Here is a 19229-nt window from a genome sequence, read left to right as displayed (position 1 = left end):
TAACATGAAGTTTGCTAGTCTGGAAAATTCAAATGTGGCATGGCTTCCTGAGAGAGGTCATCATTATGTCCTCCTTATAAAGCTGCCATCTTTGAAAAGTATGCACATGTCTGGTGTAATGGTGATGCCCAGTGGAATGATAGTGGTCTCAGCATGAAAAAAATCTATATAGTCATTTTCTAGCTATGTGACCCTAAACAATGACAACGTCTCTAGCTTCATTTAAATGATTCATGAAATTCAAATAGTATCTTAGACTTTACAACAACATCTCACAGTTTTATTTTGTTATTTCTTCTGGGAAAGCTTTACATTGCAGTTGGTTACGCTTATGGTGATTGTCTTGTCTTACATTTGTGTGTCAATTTTGGTTTATGAAACTCTTAATTCAAGTATACGTCTTATATGAGGTTCCTAAGTGGTTATTGTAAGAGTGGATAAGAATTAAAATAAGAGTAGACAATGAACTAGGACTTTGGACCAAGAATGTCCTTCCTCCGGCAACATGGAATGCAGCCCCCTCCCTACTAAAGGGAGGTGCAGCCCTGCCCTACTAAACTTCTGAGATTTTAGGAATTTAAAATGCAAAATAGCCATTTTTTTCCTCCAAACTCTGTTTCCTTTAAACCCTACATGCTAAGTAACTGGGTTAAAAAAACCTGACTTCCAACTGATTATTTTTATTCACAGAGCCACCTGTGGTAGGTGACCAGTCAACAACTGAGCAATTCCCCTGTCCTCAGGGGCCATGTGGAAATTCCACTTTTCAAATTCCCCTCCTGAAGAAACCAGAAGCCTTTTAAAATTCTATTTAAATTCTATTTATTTTCAATAAAAACTCTCCTAACCTCTTCCTTTTTGTTCATGACTTCATTCTTCTATCTTGTGAGACTACAAGCTTGATCTATACTGAATTAACTGTTTCATTATTATTCTATTCACCTCCAAACAGATTGTTTACGAGTCAAGTCATCCCTAATAGAATCAAAAGGAACTTAGTTACTAAAGTATTGGAAGACAAAGCCAAAGTGTCTTTGCTTTCCTTGTGTGACCCCAGGTGGCAGTGTCACTAGATACATACAGAGAAGCTGCCAAAGTACTGTTTGTGGTATCAGATCATCCATCTGACAATAAAGAACACAAACTTCAAAGCACTTTGTCAAAAAGGAGATAACTGCACTTTGTTACTAGTCCACTTGTTGTAAATACACAAAGCAAGTTTTAAATAGGTCAAAAAAAGGCAACAAGATCCTCTCTTCACTCTCATTTTTTTACAGGTCAGTCTTGGGCAGTTGTGGGCAGTTTTCAAGCCCTTTCCACTTTTTGCCATAAAAGTGATACAGGGTGTATGATCTATGAGTGATACAGGACCTCCAAATAATCCAAATAATGTGAGGGAAATATTACAACTACCACCCTGCTACATATCTGGACATGCTGAGTTTGTGCTCTCTAAAATTGAGTAATGAATTCTAGGAACAATGGAGGTTAAAAGTGGGAAGAATTTATTGAGAGAAAGAGCTTCTGTTTAAGAGAGACAGAAGGGGGACCAGAAAGTGGGTTGCCTGCCCAATCCACTTCTCAAAGGTGTTTTATTAGGCAAAGCCACAAGTAAGGTGGACACAAGGTGGGATAAAACTATAGTCAACTAACAAGATTACAACAACTATAGTCACTTAGGTAATACTGAGTAAATGGGGATCAAATGGGGAAGCAAGTCATGTAGCAAGCATGCATGGAATTCACAAGCATTTCTGGGAAGGAATGGACTAGGGAGGTTTTCATCCCTACTCAATGTGATTGATGCCTATTTAGAATATCAATCACTATTCTTCATCCCTAGGGAAGTAGGTAGGTATAGTTCTTCCTCTTTTTTGAATCCTGACCTTCAGTAAATGTGCCTCAATTGACTTCTGCATTGGCTCCCTCTAAGGCCCAGCCCTGTGTAACTGCCTAATATATCCAACTGTTATGGCTGTGTTTGATGTTCCCCCAAAGCCTCATGCAGTCATGAAGTGGGGCTGAATCTAGAGTGTGTGATGCTGGGATTAAGGGCATGTGATTACTAAACCACCTGAGTGATTAGTTTGGCACCACCCTAGTCCTAGTAGTCTGGATGGGATAAAAGGGGCAGAAAGACACTGTTAAGGTCTCTTGTTGCTTTGCTATCTACCATGAACTGTTGCTGCACTGCCACCCTGCTTTGGAGCCAGCCGATTATGGACCGAAGTCTCTATGAACTATAAGCCAAATAAACCTTTCCCTCTTTAACTTTGGATGTTGAGCATTTAGTCTCAGCAACGAAAGAAAAGTAATTATGACACTAACTAACTTAGCTGTCTACAATATTCCCCCCTCTGAAGAAATATCCCTAACTGCAGTTAGGGGAGAAGGGGCACAGTTTCCATCTAACTGCTTCGAGCTGAGAAGGATCAATGTAGGGGATACCACAGTCGGGGGCCCTCTCCAGACAGCTCAGATAATGGGCCTCAGATAAATGTCATGTTATAGTTTATCAGCTATGAACTTTCTTTACAAGGTTGATCTGGTGGATCCCAGTAAAAGGAGTCTAGCAAATCTGTCATTGGTTCTATCTGTATGATCACTTGGAGCTTGGCAGCCTCTAGGCAAGAATAAACAAAGTTTTCAAGAATTAGAGCATATATATATATAATCAAAGCATGAACACTAGAATGGAAAGGCAGGCTGGGGAAAGAGGCACATTTAGAAACTATTCTTAAGGTACTGGAATAGTGATTGTAACCCCCTGGTTTATAGACCTTTTACTGATAGAGGTTATCTGTAAGTCATATTTTGTTGTTTCTCTAGTTTTTTGGTGGTTGAAGGAAAATTTTAGCTAAGAAATTTAAAAAACTCCTGTTGAGCTCTTATAGATTCTACTGTAATTTTTCTTAATGACCTGTAAGAATGATCAGCTGCCAGTGTAGGTGGAAACTACCAGAAGGGGTCAGTGATTGGAGCCCTTTTTATATCTAGCCTTATTACTATTGTCTTGACTTTGTATATCTTTTAATTATACTTTTCTACCAAGTGCCTAAGACAAAGTTAAAGTGAGATCTGTGTCAATCAAACCTAACCTCTTGCTATCAGGGTCAGTTAAGTCTCCTCAGGTATTACTTTAGAACCATGCATAGAGCCTCTCAGTTCTTCTTTCAGTGTCAGCTGTCAGGATGGGTCATGGCCTTGCTTGACATGTTGCTTTCCATGAAAGCAAGGGAGACTTTTCCCTCTTGGTGACCCTCCTTTGCCACACTGTACATTTATTGATTCTTATCCTCTGGGGTCTGGCAGTCTCATTGCTCAGAAGGTTGGGTGACTCACCAAAGTTGTAGGATCCTGTAGAAAAGGTTCTTTCATGTCCTGGGTCCCCACTGACCTTGGAGTGCCAGGGCCAAAATATTGGCTGTCCTCTTATCCCAGTTACCTTTCTAGTTCTGTTCTCCAAACTTTGGTTGTTGAACACCCAGAAGAGATCAATAACATTAGTATTGCAGTGGGGGCAGTGAGCTTAACTATTATAATTTTACCTGAATACCAAATATTCTGAAATATAAAGTACAGCCAAAAGACTGTTATTTCTTATCACTCATGGTTGTTTTAGTAGTTGAATCCCTGCAGAATGTTAACAGACAACAATCATATAGTTAACAGAGAAAACTTGAGGTCAAGATCCACACATTAAAAAAAAAATCCACACAATATTTTAGCATGACAATCATACTATCTTTGTAACACACTTAAATGTCCATCTTAGTATATGATAGTCTTTTTCAGTCAAACATTTCCATCTAATAATAAGATATTAAATGACACAAAGAAAACTCACCTAATTTGTTATCGTTTAACAGATGCCATCTAAAGAGATTATACCAGCCTATAAATGTACCTTAGAAGTTTATACTGTCTAGCGTCTAATTTTAATGCATGACATTGTTTGGATTGTTTGGTGCCTGAGCATCCCTAAGTGTGGTGACACATATCACATCCACATCACATAAGTTTTTAAGAAAAATTATTATTTGGTAATCTCATGCTGGCTTGACATGTACCTCTTTTCACAAGTAGTTTGAGCCCAAGAGAAAGGCAGATATCTGAGTCTAAAAAAAGGTTATTACCATAAACCATCCTGGTTTTATATCTTAGAAGACCTGTATACCTGGGAGGCATGAATACATTTATTACACCATGAAATTAGCAATAGCATCATAGCTATATGAAAACTTTTGTTCTTTAGTTTTTGTACCAAGAGCATCTTTTAATAAAACATTGTTTTTTCTATAACTTAAGCTTTTAACAATGACCAATGTAAACTTATCACAACATGTTTAGCAATGTATATTGGGGTATGTGTCCCATAAGGCTATTGAAAATTATTGAGGTTCCCTTTGTGAACAAGGGCTGGAACAAAATATTTCCAGGCAGCTGCTCCTTTATTTACCAAGGGGAGTCCTGTCCAGCAGTTTCCCTAAGCCTAAGAGTCCCCATTCAATTATTTTAACAATTTTTAGATGATCTATGAGAACCAGATCATAACAATTAACACATTGTTTTTGACCAATTGAAGATTTCTGAGTTATTATACACAGACAATAGTATGTATTACATTTGCAAAACCAGTATTGACGTTATTGCAATCAGCTGGTGGTGGTGGAGGACGGGAAGCATATCTTTAACTCTAATGACATTTATCTATAAGCTGACTTAAGTTATAGGCAAATATTTAAAAAATCCAAAAAGGCAAAAAAAGGGAAAAATTGTTGAGCTCAATTGTTGAGCTCAAATAAAACAGCTGTATGTATTATAACAAACTGGACAAATGGACAAACATAACATGATTTGTTTATAAACCAGAGTGAACTCAGATATATTTGGCCAAACTGAATAATAACAACCTTTCACAGTTTTTAGGTTTGTAACTATAAATAAGACTAGACAGAACTTTTAAAGGTCAATTAACAGAGATCTCTTACAAGAATCAGAAGGAATAAAAACCTTTTACACCTGTGAAAGCAAAGACAGTTTTTAAGATAAGCCCTAGGCTGACAGTTTATCTGACTGGAATATCTAGCTACACAGGCTTTTCATTGTTACTCTGATAGCCATAGTTATTGGACAGTCACATCTGATAGCCAAAACTGCTGTTTGGATAGCCACATGTAATTGTTTCTTCTAGAGGGACAGACTGTTAAAAGTTAATTTTAACTATTTCTAGGGGTGGGTGCATAAGTTAGGTTTGGGTGTAGAAAGACTAGATGGTAGCCATTGGAGCTATGGGAAGAAAGTCTGCCAAGGCTCTAATCTGTCCTTCTGCAGATGACTTGACTACCTATGAGAGTTTTTTTTTTTTCCATTTTGCCTGTAACCCTTAGACCACACTTAGGTATAGGCCTTTTTTTTTTTTTTCAGAGCCTCAGCATATCTCTGATAATAGTGGCTGGTCTGGCAAGAAGTCCTGGAGAGAATTCTTGAGAGGCAGTCCTCTGGGGACGAGGGCTGTGACTCTTCTTTAATACCTGCTTTTGTCTAAAACTGTTGTTAAACTCATAGAGTTCTCTATGAATGTCTTGTTCTGTCAATGGACTTATTTGTGTTATAAAAATCAGTTTTCCCTGTGCTACAAAAACCATTCTTGAGGGGAGAGGGAAGTAAGAGAAGTTAATCTCTAGTTCTGCCTAAGGACTGAAAGGCAGATAAAGTTGGACTAGAATTTTTATATTTATTTTTTGAGTTTCATGGTCAAATCTAAACCAGTTTTTTTTTTTTTTTTTTAATATGGCTGATGGATAAGTGATGGGTCTCTGGAAGGGTCCCAAGGAGGGCAACTGACCATTTCTGGAAGCTTGGTTGTGAAATCCAGCAGCCACAGAGAAGAAAATTGCATTGGATCACACACTGTTGAAAACTGTGTTATTTTTCAAGGGCACAGCAGTGGAGAAAAGACAAAAGAGTGACTCCAGCTATGGCACAAGAACTAAATCCTAACCATCTCAGGTGCAGAAAGACAATTAAGGTCAAGAGCCTTTCCAGAGTGAACCTCTAATATTTACCAAAACATGTCTCCAGAGACAAGAGCTATGGTTGACTCTAACTGCTTTGCCAAGCAGAAAATTAAATCAATAATCAACCTGAATGGCTGATTTTTAGCCTCTTGAAAGAGAGAGAAAATGAAAATGTTAATGTTTCCAGGTTAAAATATGGGTGTTTTTTGGGTTTCTTTATAAGCTGATAGAGGGATCATGCAATCTCACTATGCACTATCTGCTATGCAAAGGTGATAAAGACCTTTAATTTCTAGGAATCTCATTAGCTATTTTAGAATCTTGGGCTGTGGGAGGGAAAAGAACTGGTTTAATTCTTCCCCATCTTCAGGTTTCCTTAGATAAGCTAAGGCCCAAATATTTTACCTCAAGCCTGCAAAGTTGTTCCTTAGATCTAGAAACCTTATAACGTGTCTGCTAGAAAATTCAGCCTTGGCTAGAGAGCTCTTCTGAGGGGACACATGACAGTATACCATCTACATACTGCAAGACTGACTTGGGAAAAACTACAGTATTTTCTTCTACTGAATCAGGAACTAAGGATGTCCTCATCTCTCTCCTGATAAACAGCTGACAATTTAAAGTAACTTAAGGCCTTAGTTCTGTCTTTTATTCCTATCTTCCATCTGGTTGGCAGGCAGGTGGGGGTCTAGCATAGGGACTGCTCATGCTCCCCTGGCTGTCTTCTGACCTTCTAAAATTAACATTTATCTCCAAATGTAGTAGCAGCTTATAATGCTGTTTGTCTCTTACTAGCAGCCAATGTTTGAGTAACATTACACCTTTCTAATCTAGTTCATAGGTCTGAGTGAGTCTTCTAAGAACCTCAATGTACTTACTAGGATTGTTTGAAAACTTTTCTAGGACTCATTTGATCTGTCTTAGGTCACTGAGAAGAAAGGACATATAAACTCAATTAGTCCTGTAGATATTTATTTCCTGTAAAGGATATTGTCTTTGAGGGGCCTGAACAAACTAGCTAAGGATGGTTATAGTCCCATAGAGGCTTCAATTGCAGCTGGCCTAGCAGCTCCACCCTCAGCCCCCAAAGAGTGGGTAGGGGAAGCCTCAAACTCAGTAACAGTGGGCAAGGCTTTGACTGAAGCTGCCTTGGAAACCCTATCCTCACGTTCCAAAGGGCAAGGAGTAGCCTCAGGCTCAGGGGTAGTGAATGCCTTAAGGACCAGGGGTCTAGCTTTCCCATGGCTTACATTTACATTCTGAACACAAGTAAGGATTACTTGAATGAAAAGAAAAGTCTGAAAAGAAGGTGATTTTAACCATTCTTTTTCTTTCTTACAGTACAATTTTAGTTGTGAAATACTATCATAATATTTCCCTGTGTTCCATTTTGTCAGCTTTGTCACTCTTTTTACTTTGGTATATTTTAAAGGAATAAAGAATTTTGACATTGAGCTCCCCTGCTGAGATACAAAAAGAAAGAATTGGTGTCACTCTAATTTCCATTTGCTTTCAGGCAGAATTGCTCAAGGAAATCCCTGGGTAGATTCCACTCCAGGGAGGTGGCTGCAATCTAGAGAGACCCAGAAGATAAATTGGACTGGACTATCTACCCTTTTACCAGTTTGTGCTCTTTTCTTCCCAGGGAACCCGTGTTCTTAATCCCAAGGTATTCCTAGAGCACAAGTTCAACTGATTTCAGCCGTAACAATCACGTTTTAAATAACGAAGTATTGCTAGCAAAACCAATAACCAAGAGATCTAAATCACTGCTTTTTAATCCCTTGGGAGACACTGAGGCAGGTAGATTAAGGGGCAGGATTTTCTATCCTGTAAAGATCATCTCTAGAAGCAAAAAGATGGCTCAGAGAAATTCCTCCGATGAAGAGTCCTCCAAGGCACCTATGTCATGTAGGCAACCTTCCTTAGCAGCAAGACAAGGCTATGCTTTATTCAAGGTTTAATCTAAAATTTCTGTGTCTCTGAAGCTTCACAGGTTTTATACTCAGGGCCTAGCAGCCACAATTCATGTTAGTAAAGACACATTTATTAGTTTCCTGTGGACACGTGAAAAGAAGAGAAAGGGTGACTAAAATTCCTTTTTGTTCTAGTTAGCATATAAAAAACCACAAGTGTAAGTTGCTAGCTGATTGCTATTTTCCTTTATGAAAGGCAAACTGTTGCGAGCTGCCTCAGCCTTATTTCCTGGAGGGAGGGGCAGTCTTAATATAAGGTGGTTCTAAAGTTAACTTCCAATGAATCAGAGAAAAGCTCAGGGGGAGTTTCTAACTTAATAGCAGAGACAAAAGTACAAATAAAAGCCTAAGCCGCCTAACCCCCCCTCCCCAATCATTACATAGCATTTTACAAGTTTACAGCAAAGGTTTTAAAATCTACAACTTATCAGCAAAAGTTTTCTCTTCCCCTACACACACAAATGATGTGTGTAGAGTAATCAGTATTATGTCAACATTTCAAAAGCTCCCATGAGGGCAAATGCTGTAAATGGGAGCAGTTCTTAAGAATTGTCTGAAATATTTTCAACCACCTATCTTTTCCAAAAAGCTTCTTTTATTACTAAAAAATGAAAATCCTTAGCTCTTTAACAGGGGGAGCATTCAAACAGGCTAAGATAAAATCATTCCCTTAAATTTGTCTCTGAAGTGGAAATGTGGATCATATACAAAGCACTAGAGAATAAAAACAGTTTCAATTGCCTTCTCAGATGACATGTTTATAACCACATGCATCAACTGTAGCATGTGATCTCACAGGTTAGAATTACCCTTTCCATCAAGGGCTTCTACCTGAGACTAATGCCTTGACAAAAAAGGAATTGCCATTGCTTAAAAATGGCATCAATTTATATCACTGGAAACTCCAAGGCTCGTCACTGGCGGCCTCCATTAAAAAGGCCAAGCAGGAAAAATATAACCATATTCCCCTGAATCCAAACACCACCATTAAATACACAAAATTACAGAGAATGCCACATCACTTGTCATGCCCAAAGTAACAATCTGCTAGCCTTTTAATTATAGCTGATGCTATTTTCATATTTTAGGAATATTCTACAATTTGATTTTTAAATGAACACAGGTCTAAGAGTATCACTATGAGAGGTGACCAGAAAATTTTAAAAAACTTATTACAGTAAAAGATATATTTCCAAGAATGATGGGATAAGGATGTATGAAGCAAGGGGGAGTATTTTGAGAGGGATTAATGGCAATGTGTCTTTTACTGTCATAAATTTCTTTAAATATCCACCATATTTTTGATTACCCTGTAGAGCAATCATTTATGGCAATTTCTGTTAAAAACAATATGCTGTATCCTCAATCCACTCTAATTGCTGGGTCTGGTACCATCCAGGGCCAACAAACATATCGCTCTTTCCCAAAGTCACAACCATGAAAGGTAAATGTTTTCAACTGATTCAAGACATGAAGGCAGCCACAACAGCACAACTAAAGACACAAAAGAGAATTTCCAAACCTGCTTCAGAAGGTGGCAAGAATGATGGGTTAAGTGTATTTGAAGCAAGGGGCTGTTACTGGATTCTGGGGTCTCCTTCAAGGGGTGCTTTTTAGGTTCCTTGTCCTGAACAAAGAATTGCTCAAGACAAGCAAAAAAGGTAGCCAGGTTTTGCATTTATTAAAGGTAGGAAATAAATATACTCTCCACAGTGAATGTATGTCAATTAAAAGCAGGAAAAGAATTACTCTCTGCCAAGTGTGGAGTAGGCCACTGAAAGAGGTAACAGTGGCCACCAGCTTAATGGAGTCTGTCTTTTGTATTTCCTGTTCCTCAGACTAATGTCAGGTCTAAGCCATCCTATCAAAATCTCTCTAGAGTTCTCAGCAGAAGAACTGAAGATATCACTTTCTGATTGGTTGCAGGTGCAGGGCTGGACACGTATCTCTTGGATCTCCATGACTGACAGGTCATATCCCCTTGCCCGGCTGCTGGCCATGCTCTAACTTCCTTCCTTGGGGGACTATTTTAAGAGTGGTTCATTGCAATGTGTTTTTTACTGTAATTAATTCTTTAAAAAATAAACATTCATCATATTTTTGTTCACATCTCAAATTACCTTAAAAAATTCAGCCATCCTATTACCTATCCTCTGGTTTCAATTTATGTTTTAGTGATTTATTAACTAATTCCTCCTTGACTTAAGGGGGCAGGAAATCTGCAGCCACAGTGTCATCAACAGTGGCTAGCACATGGCTGGTACTTATTAAAAGCATTTGCAGAATGAGTGGTTAATACTAATTTATTATTGGACGTACCCAAAACTTAGTCTGTCATACTATTATATAAGCTTTATTTAAAATAAACAATAGAAGTTCACTTTATTTATTTTTGGTACCGGGCATCAAACTCGGGACCTTGTGCTTGTGAGGCAGGTGGCAGAACCACTGAGCCAAATCCCCAGCCCTAGAAGTTCCCTTTAAATAACCAGGTATTCCATATATTCAAGTGAATATGTTTTATTAAATGCAGGCTAATATCTTATATAGTATGTGAGTATACATAATAAATTAAAATGTATATATTTATTAAATATAGGTAGATATAATACCAGAACATGGTTATTTCGGATGAGAAATCAAAATAAACCCATTTTAATGTATCTTTTGGTCACTCCAAATTGATACTGCTTATAAAAAATACACCAATTTTCCCTGGGGAAAAAATTAATTCCATAGCAATGTAGTTAAGGGACATGTTTTTATTTCATAGCTTTTTGCAAGCAAAAATTGCTTTGTTACAAAATGAGTTCAATGATACAGGTGGCTACTGTCCACTCAAGCAAAAGAAAACCTCATATTTATACAACTGCACTTTATGATTATATTCTTACAGTGTAATAGGCCTAGTATCCAGGATGCCTCTGGCTGGCTGCCTTTAAAGCCACGGCACAGAAAAACTGCCCCATACTTGAGTATGATGGTACTGGCAAGTGGTTAAGTAAATGCCTGTGAGTTCTCTGTCAGATACTGCTTGAAGAATTGTGTGTGGATATGTTTGTCTTGCTGCCCCCCAACTTTGACTTTACATTTGTATCATCTTAAAATATATCCCTGGTCTGTGTCTTCCCGCTGTTTGGAATTTCCATATAAAACAAGAAAATACATCATGAGGTGTCTTTAGTGTCAGCTATCAATGTAGTGCTGTGGTTGTCAGAGAGAATGGAGACTTACCTGTAGTACAGTAACTGACTTTAGTGTATGCTTAGTGTACATGTTAGGTGCAGAAATATTAGCCCACATCAGACTCTTTCTTCCCTATCACATATGATGTGACTTTAGCCCCAGAATATCTGACCAAAAAAATGATACAGATCAAATAAAAAGGCATATACACAGATAAGGCCATCTGCAGAATTTTAAACTCATCTCTTGGGGGTATTTAACAATAATTTCTACATCATACTTTACACTGTTCAAACTTAAATAATAAATGTTTAAGGAAGGCCCAGAGGAATGGATTGCACTATCTCTTGGAGGACTTGTCCGGTCTGCTGGCAGGTGATCTCCTCTGAGGCGTGGGGATTTTGGAAGGCTTCCCTGTGGATGGGCGAGAAACTGCTCGGGGTACAGGTCTGTGTGTCTGGGGAACTGGCTCCACATCTGAGCACACAGACTGGATTTCCGAGATGTCAAAGTCGGACGCATCACTGCCTCTGCGGCTGCTGGCCCTGCTGCCAGCTTTGCTCCCCGCATGGCTTCCGGGTCGGCTGGGAGTCCTCTTGGGATCTGAGAGAAGGCAGAGATGGGTCACTCCTACTGCTGATCCTTCCACAACTCAGGCTTGAAAGCTGACACACCTCGAACCTCAGCCTTTCTTTCTGACACTGTAAGTATACTTTCTCTGTTACACAGGGCAGGGAGCCTTACTCTATACATAGTACAGCAAAAGCTAGATTTACATACAAAAGGTAAGTATGGACACCTCACTTAAAACAGGATTCCATTTATTACAAACAGACATAAGAAATGCTCCTGTCACGTGAGCTATGCCTTCTAAAGTTTGGCAAGTGTACCCAGTGCACATGGGGCAGACTCTAGGTTTAAGTCTTGCCTGAGGACAGGTAACTAAAAATGCAGGAATTTAAAAGCAAAGACTTCAAAATTTAAAGAAGCTTCAGACTGGGTGAGCTTAGGATTCAGGCATTCAAAAGCTCACTATTCTGGGAAGATTTGTGAGAGGTGAGAGGTGCTGGTGTCAGGCCCAGGATAGCTGGGTTTTCCAACCATCTGACACAGAGCCCCTTGCAATCTCCAGGCAGGAGCCCAGACTGTCCAGCTGGACTGGGTTGAGTATTGTGTCTTCTTTTCTTCTGGTCTGTAGTCATTCTCTTATCTTTCTTTAGTACTTTCCAAAAGGTATTTCTTAGTCGCTTGCTCCCAAAGCTCATTTATCCCCTCACTTTGTTGGATGACTAGAATTTTAAGAATGCAGCAACTCAGAATTTCCTTCCTGTGCTGGGGACATGGATCAGTGACAGAGCACTTGTCTAACATGTACAAGGCCCTACTCTCAGAACTGCAAAGAAAATATAATTCTTCCCCAGTTGGGAAGAAAGGGGACTTTCATCTTTCTATTAGTCTACTGCAAAGCCATTAAGAAAGAAATGCGGCCTACTCACCAGCAAACTGTGTTCGGACTCTGGCAGCTGCCGTTGTGATCAAGCCACTCTCCTCCCCAGAGTGAAAGCCTTTCCCTGATAAATACCCCGGAAGTCGAAGCTTGCTGCCTTGTATTGGTGTTCCCTGTATTTAATTGAGAAACGACATCTCAAGAACTTGCTCAAGTTCCATACCATTCCACTGACACCACTTCTTTACAAATGGTAGTCATCTGTACAAGACTTCTTTAGGAGGTGGAAACTTTTCAGTTAAAAGCACAGGGCTCTTGCTTGCTTCCTCCTCCCATTTTTTATTCTCAGTGAATTCACTGGAAACCTTCCAAAGGAAATGAATTTGTGGTTGAAGAAAAAATACAAAAATGAAGGTCCCCAGTATAACACAAAATTGATGGCAAAGAAAAAAGAAATGAAACTGGGGACACAAGGATCTTCCAGCCTGCGAGCAAATACCGAAGTTAAGAGAGTCACTGCATAAAGGATGGGTGACTTTCTGAGGTAGAGAAGGGGTGGGGACTCTGAAAACTTTGTTTGGAATTCTGCTGCCTCCAATGTTTAACTAGGCAGAATTAAACAAACAGAAACAGAATGAAAAGTAAATAAATGATGCCTAGAGACCATCATTTAAACAATGTGAAGTGCAAAAAGGAAAAAAAAGTGATGTTTTACACTGGTGCCATGACTTCACTTCTCAGCTCTGTCATTTCCATGGCCCCACACTCAAGATTTATAGGCAACTTTTTGGGATAATTCTTTAAAAATTCTTATAGGAGTTTTCAGAGAATGTCTAAGCAATTATAAGATTTTACAATAAGTCTGAAATCACTGCATTTTTCCATATTACAACATTTTGAATATTCTGACAAAGTTAAAAAAATAAGCCTCTTGAAGATTATTACAGATGTCATATTCCTCAATTAACATGCAGCCAAGGAGCTATTTGGAGATAATGGATCTGTATAGATTGTATGTACATTAAAAAATAATTTTCTTTTTAAAGATAGTTTTAAATGCTTAAGAAAGAATACATAGGGCATTTCAATACAAAAGAATTGCATTTACTAATATAAATATAGTATTTCTATCATTCATTAATGTATACTACATACGCTTTGGTGCAGTATTTATATAGGATTTGTATGCATAGAATGCTGAAGTGCTCAAAATACTTTCACACACAGAACCATAATTAACTCTCACACTCACCCAATCATCGCTTTTTTAAAAAAATTTGAGAAATTAGGGCCCAAGGAAGGACATAATCTGACAATGCTGACTAGCTAAATTTCTAATTTAAAAGAATCTGAACAATCCACAAGGGAATGTGGACACATATCACTCATGGTGGCAGAGGTTATTCCCATGAAAGACCAAAATCTTTCTTTATAGAATGCCATGTCTTTTTATTTTATTGTCACAGATCCTTCCATGGAAAGAACCCATACTGCTGGGATTTTTGTGGGGTTTTTTGGTTGATTTTTATTTAATGTTTTGGTTGGATTTTATTTAATGAAGTTATTTAAAATGAAATACATAATTTTGCATTAGTCCAAATAACAGATTTTGAGGGAGATTCTACTTTTAAAAAATTTGAAGCTGGATATGGTGGCACATGCCTGTGATCCCAGCAACCGGGAGACTGAGGCAGGAGGATTGCCAGGAGCTTGAGGCCAGCCTGGGCTACATAATGAGTCCAGGGACAGCCTGAACTACAAAGGCAGACCCTACCTCAAAAAACCAAAAAAACAAAAACAAAAACAAAAAAACACCCCCCTCAAATTTGAACACAGCATCTTAGTTCTAAATATTTTTAAAAAATTAATATGAAGTGTGATTGAAAAATATGATTTAAATTTTAAAAAATCATTACAGTAAAAAACACATTGCCACTAACCTCCCTCAAATACTCTCCTTCACTTCAAACACACTTAGCCCATCATTCTTGCCACTTTCTGAAGTAGTACTGAAAGTCTTTTTTTCATGAGCATTTTTAGTTGTGCTGTTGTGGCTGCCTTAATGTCCTGAAATGACTCCAAATGTTTACGTTTCGTGGTTATTTGACTGGGGAAGAGCCAGACTTTGCACAGTGCCAGATCTAGTGAATAAGGTGGAGGAGGACACATCTTGAAGTTTTTATGAGCCTGCTTTTCTGCTAGATGGCACTTGGCAGCAGCATTCACTGTATTTGAAGTACACCGCATAAAGACACTCCAAAAAAGGACTTTCAGAACTGCTTCAAGAAGTGGCAAGAATGATGGAATAAGTGTGTTTGAAGTTGAGGAAGGGGATTAACAGCAATGTGTCTTTATGGTAATACATTTTTTTATTTAAACATTCACCTTATACTTCGATCTAACTGTATGTATGTTGCTTGAACTTCTTTAAATCTTCTCAGTTGTTGCTATAATCCAACTATAACAACTGGCAGACACCTCTAGGTGTAATCTATGGTCCTAACATTCCCCACCGAGGGTGGGAATGGAAATGAGGAGCTGGGGAAAATGAAGAGGAAGGAACAGGAAAAGCTGAAGAATGAAATGTCTCTACCACTTAGCAACGGGACTGCCATGAAATTGTCAAGGTAATGTACTCTTCTCTGGCTACCTCTTACTATTAATGTGCTATATAAGAGTCTTGGCCTTTCAGTTGTATTTAATTAAGATGAAATAACCTCCTTCATTTCAAGAAAAAATATTTAGCAAGTTTTCCCCTAATTATTGTGACTAATAAAATATGTGATTTTTGGGACCTATGTTTGTCATTTCAGAGAAGTGTGTTAAAAAGATACATGATTGACATTTAATTGAATGTGAATATGGTATAGGAACTATTTTTGATAAATTTTATAGCCCTTAAATATCTTATGCCCAAATATCATGCCCTATCGAGAAATTATAGCATTCTTATATTAGTTATTGCAATCTAACAAAGGTACTTTTGGGAAATGAGAAGTAACTTTCTGCATATCTAATCATGCCCCTCCAACCTCCTGCACTGATCACTGATAATTTATGTCACATATACCTTCTGTTGTTGGGCAGAAATGACCTCAATGGACAATCGGAAGGTACATGCCCACAGCAAACATTCACTAAAATGGTTCTCTTGCAAATGATACTGCCTCTCAATCCCATCTGAAGGGGGCATGTTGCATTTCTTGCCCAAATGATGTCTATGACCAAAAACATTCTACTAGCTTTAAAAGAAATTTTACTTAGGTCTGAATATAATCTCCTGTCTTTTACTCCTGGGGGAGATATAGCAGAATTAAGTGTGAGGGAGAACAAATGTGACAATATCAGACTGTTAATCTCTTTTCTGTTAATCCCTTGCTCTTATGTCTTTAAAGAACTGCTAGGTTGATACTTCTTTTATAGAAGTCTATTAAAAGATGCAATATTATCAAAATCACGTATACTAAGGGAGTGTGAGGCAGTGTTAGTGGGTGATAGTTCCAATTAAAGAGGACTGTTAAGGCTGGGATCTGGGGCCTTACAATACCTCTGCAGAAGACACGGCAAAGTCTGGGCACTCTGCTGGCTTACAAGGAGTTGACATTTTGCTGTTTGTCAACCATGGTTTACCATAATTGCGTGTTAAAGGATGGAGAATCTGTATGGAACAATGGCAAATCAAATGTAAAGGATAGAAGATAAAAACCAAAGCCAAAGAAAGAGATATTTATAGCTGGGAGTCACATTTCACAGTCAGAATAACAATTATAAATAGATGGAAAGATCTGATGGCAAATCATATAGACCAAAAATAGAAAAAAAAAAAAAGAGAGAATGAAACTTTTAAAAGAGAATTCAATCTGAAAGATAACAAAACCCCTATAAAGATAATCTCTGTATGGGTCACTAGGCAAAGGCATATTTTTTAAAACAAAAAAAGCCTGAATTTCCCATACTGTGAGAAGGGACACAAATGAAGACAAGTAGTTCTACAAACTCTAGGGATATAAAACATTCAAAAGTATACTCAAGACATTGTGTTGGAGGAGAAGTTTTCATCCCAGGGTCCTACCTTGGGTGTGCTGGTGGCAGGGACCTGTGGGGAGGTCCCCTGACCAGCTTGGCTGGACACAGAAGTTGATCTGTTTGGTGAAGCTCCCCGAGAGGAAGGCCGGGATCTGCGGCCCCGGGGTCGGAAAGGAGCCATGCCCTGACTGGCACCGTCTGCTAAGATGAACTTCTCACGCAGTTCCATGTTGGTCCTTCCTTTAGCTGGATAACACACCGACACAAAACAACACACACAAAAGAAGAAGGAAAACAGGCACTCAATCATTAATGAAAAGAACGACCACCTAGTAAGAGATAACACTGAGAATTTCAAGAACATCTTTTTGCCATGCCAACTCCAATTCGGCATAACAAAAACTTAAATGCATTCCTTAACAATGCATTCCTTTTGGATACAAGTGAGTTTGGGAGGGGGAAAGAGGTGTGCTTATTCTAACACTAGACACCAGCAAGAATAACCACTATAAAAGAAAGAATCAGCATGAAAATGGAAAGCTCATGCTAAAATACTGTTAATCCACCAGCTACTGATGCCACAAGGTCTCACTGCCCTTTCATCACACTGAGAAGACAAGCTAGGAGGGCAGGGACTGTGTCTTTTGCATGTGCTATTGAGGTCAGGAGAATGCTAGTATTTAACAGGGGGATTAATTAAACAGGAGATTATACAGAACAAGAGATGGCTCATTAGTCATGATGACAACACAGAAACTTTCAGATTTTTCACTGACGTGAGGCAGCTAATATTTTTACTTTATGCCTTGAGAAACTTTTCCCAACATGCAGTAAGAAATGCCAGACCCAAGGATCCGTGAGGTAGTCAGTGATACAGCACTCAGACAAACACATATGCACATGGAGCACAGGCCTCAAGAACCCGTCAAGCAACGTGTTAGCATGTGTCAGATCACTTATGTAACACCTGCATTTGCAACACACTGGAAGTGTGCCCAATTTCTAGAATTTAAATTTGGAAGCACCAGCTCACAGTTGGATACAAGTTAAGCCATATGCAATGAAGCATGTTATATTAAAACAAATGATTAAAGCAAGAATGTAGAAGTAGAAAAGAGAAAAGGAAAGAGGGAGAGGCAAAGAGAGGGGTTGCCAACCTATAGTAGGCTGAGTAGTAGTAATTGAAGAGTTTGATTCCGAACGTAACATTTTACTCCCATGATGATGAACTAGAAAAAATGACACAGGATACCAATCACATTTAAGAATACTGTTAGCAGAAGAAGAAACAAAGTACAGTAGTTGAATATGCAAAGAGTGTTTCAGCCTGCAGCACACATTTTAGAAGAAAAATGGCATCAAGAAAAGAACACTTCAAAGGTTTGGCTCAACAAGAAAAATGCATTTGGAAGACAGCCACAGTCACGCTGGTTCTCTAAACTAACAGAACAGTATGCATTCTAATTTTTTTTTTTCATAAATGGAGCTGCACTGGGCTATCACTTTCAAAATAATAGATGTACATTGTCATGTGCCATGTAATGCATTTTCGGTCACTGAGGGACTGCATAGCATATGATGGTGTCTGTAAGACCACACCAGAGCTGAAGCATTCCATTGCCTTGGTGTACACTTGTGATACTGTCATCATATAAAAGCACAGCACATAGAGCTATGCACAGGACATAACGCTTGATGATGATAATGACTGTTACTTGTTTATGTATTTACCACATTGTATTTTACTGTTATCTTAGACTGCACTCCTTATAAAAGCTAATTGTAAAACAGTAGGCTGTGTTTGTTATACCAGCAGTACCCTTGTATATCTCACGTTAACTCTATCTCTTGATTACATTATTTTCTCTTGTGGTTGATTTAATCTTATGTTGGTTTGTTTATCACAGCCCTGGGAGCACTAAGTTATACCATATAGACACCACAGTATATAGCCTAGGTGTGTAGCAGGCTATGTACATCTAGGCTTGTTTAAATACACTCTACATAGGCACAATAATGAAAGTGCTTAACAACACACTGCCTAGAACATATCTCCATTAAGTGATATATGACTGATAAAAGAAAATGGGTGCTTTTATTCTTATTTTTACTTGTCTTTTAGATGTCTACAGCCAACAGAGAGCAGGACCACTTTGTATGGTTGTGTAACAATCCACGGTGGCCTTGCCATCAGGCCTGCTGATACTCAATAATCTGTGATCCTCAGATGACAGCAAGGAATCCAAGGGGCTCCACTGGGGCAGTCTTCACCTCCCAATTGGTAACCTAAATAGACAGCATTGGCGTAGACTCTCCAAAAGGACTACCATAAGCTCAAGACTAAAGCAAAATCATAACAGTTTTCTTTTTTTCAAAGTAAGAAAGATGTGCCAATTGAGTTGCTGGTACCTAACTAGAAACTGCAATCAAATGTTCACTTGTAAATCAATTAAGAATTTAAAAATTGATTGTAGGATCTGAAAATTGAAAATTAATAGCTAAGCTAGGATTCTTAGGCTTGTAGATATGCAGTGAACTACAGTATTATACGGTTATATTTTTAATATACTAATC

The 19229-nt window shown here is 38.4% G+C and overlaps 2 protein-coding genes across 38 annotated transcripts in view; one reads left to right on the top strand and one right to left on the bottom strand.

Annotated features, from left to right (window-relative positions):
* The window catches only part of Slc35d2 (solute carrier family 35 member D2), a 152575-nt gene extending 138034 nt beyond the window's left edge, over positions 1-14541 (top strand). The window contains exon 12 of one of the 3 annotated variants that reach the window (XR_015448837.1): positions 9923-10047. Coding sequence is in view for 2 of the 3 variants with exons in the window: in XM_021259396.2 (XP_021115055.1) it covers positions 9923-10003 (81 nt within the window). In the remaining variant the exon portion in view is untranslated. Of the gene's footprint in view, positions 1-9922 lie in introns of all 3 variants that reach the window. The other 2 variants (XM_021259396.2, XM_021259397.2) reach the window with 2 other exon arrangements.
* Positions 10739-19229, bottom strand: part of Dst (dystonin) — a 456427-nt gene continuing 447936 nt past the window's right edge. For 23 of the 35 annotated variants that reach the window (XM_087204914.1, XM_087204898.1, XM_087204909.1 and 20 more), the window contains 5 exons: positions 17813-17884; positions 16702-16901; positions 16177-16287; positions 12679-12802; positions 10739-11785 (listed from right to left, as the gene is read on the bottom strand). In XM_087204914.1, coding sequence (XP_087061040.1) covers positions 11523-11785; positions 12679-12802; positions 16177-16287; positions 16702-16901; positions 17813-17884 — 770 coding nt within the window. In that variant the 3' untranslated portion in view covers positions 10739-11522. The remainder of the gene's footprint in view (positions 11786-12678; positions 12803-16176; positions 16288-16701; positions 16902-17812; positions 17885-19229) is intronic. The other 12 variants (XM_087204925.1, XM_087204913.1, XM_087204910.1 and 9 more) reach the window with 2 other exon arrangements.

This window comes from Heterocephalus glaber, unplaced genomic scaffold (genome assembly GCF_053883595.1).
Source record: "Heterocephalus glaber isolate CG9 unplaced genomic scaffold, H.glaber_assembly_v1.0 deba00000594, whole genome shotgun sequence".
In the NCBI taxonomy this organism is placed as follows: domain Eukaryota; kingdom Metazoa; phylum Chordata; class Mammalia; order Rodentia; family Bathyergidae; genus Heterocephalus; species Heterocephalus glaber.
This window is presented reverse-complemented; position numbering and strand designations above follow the sequence as displayed.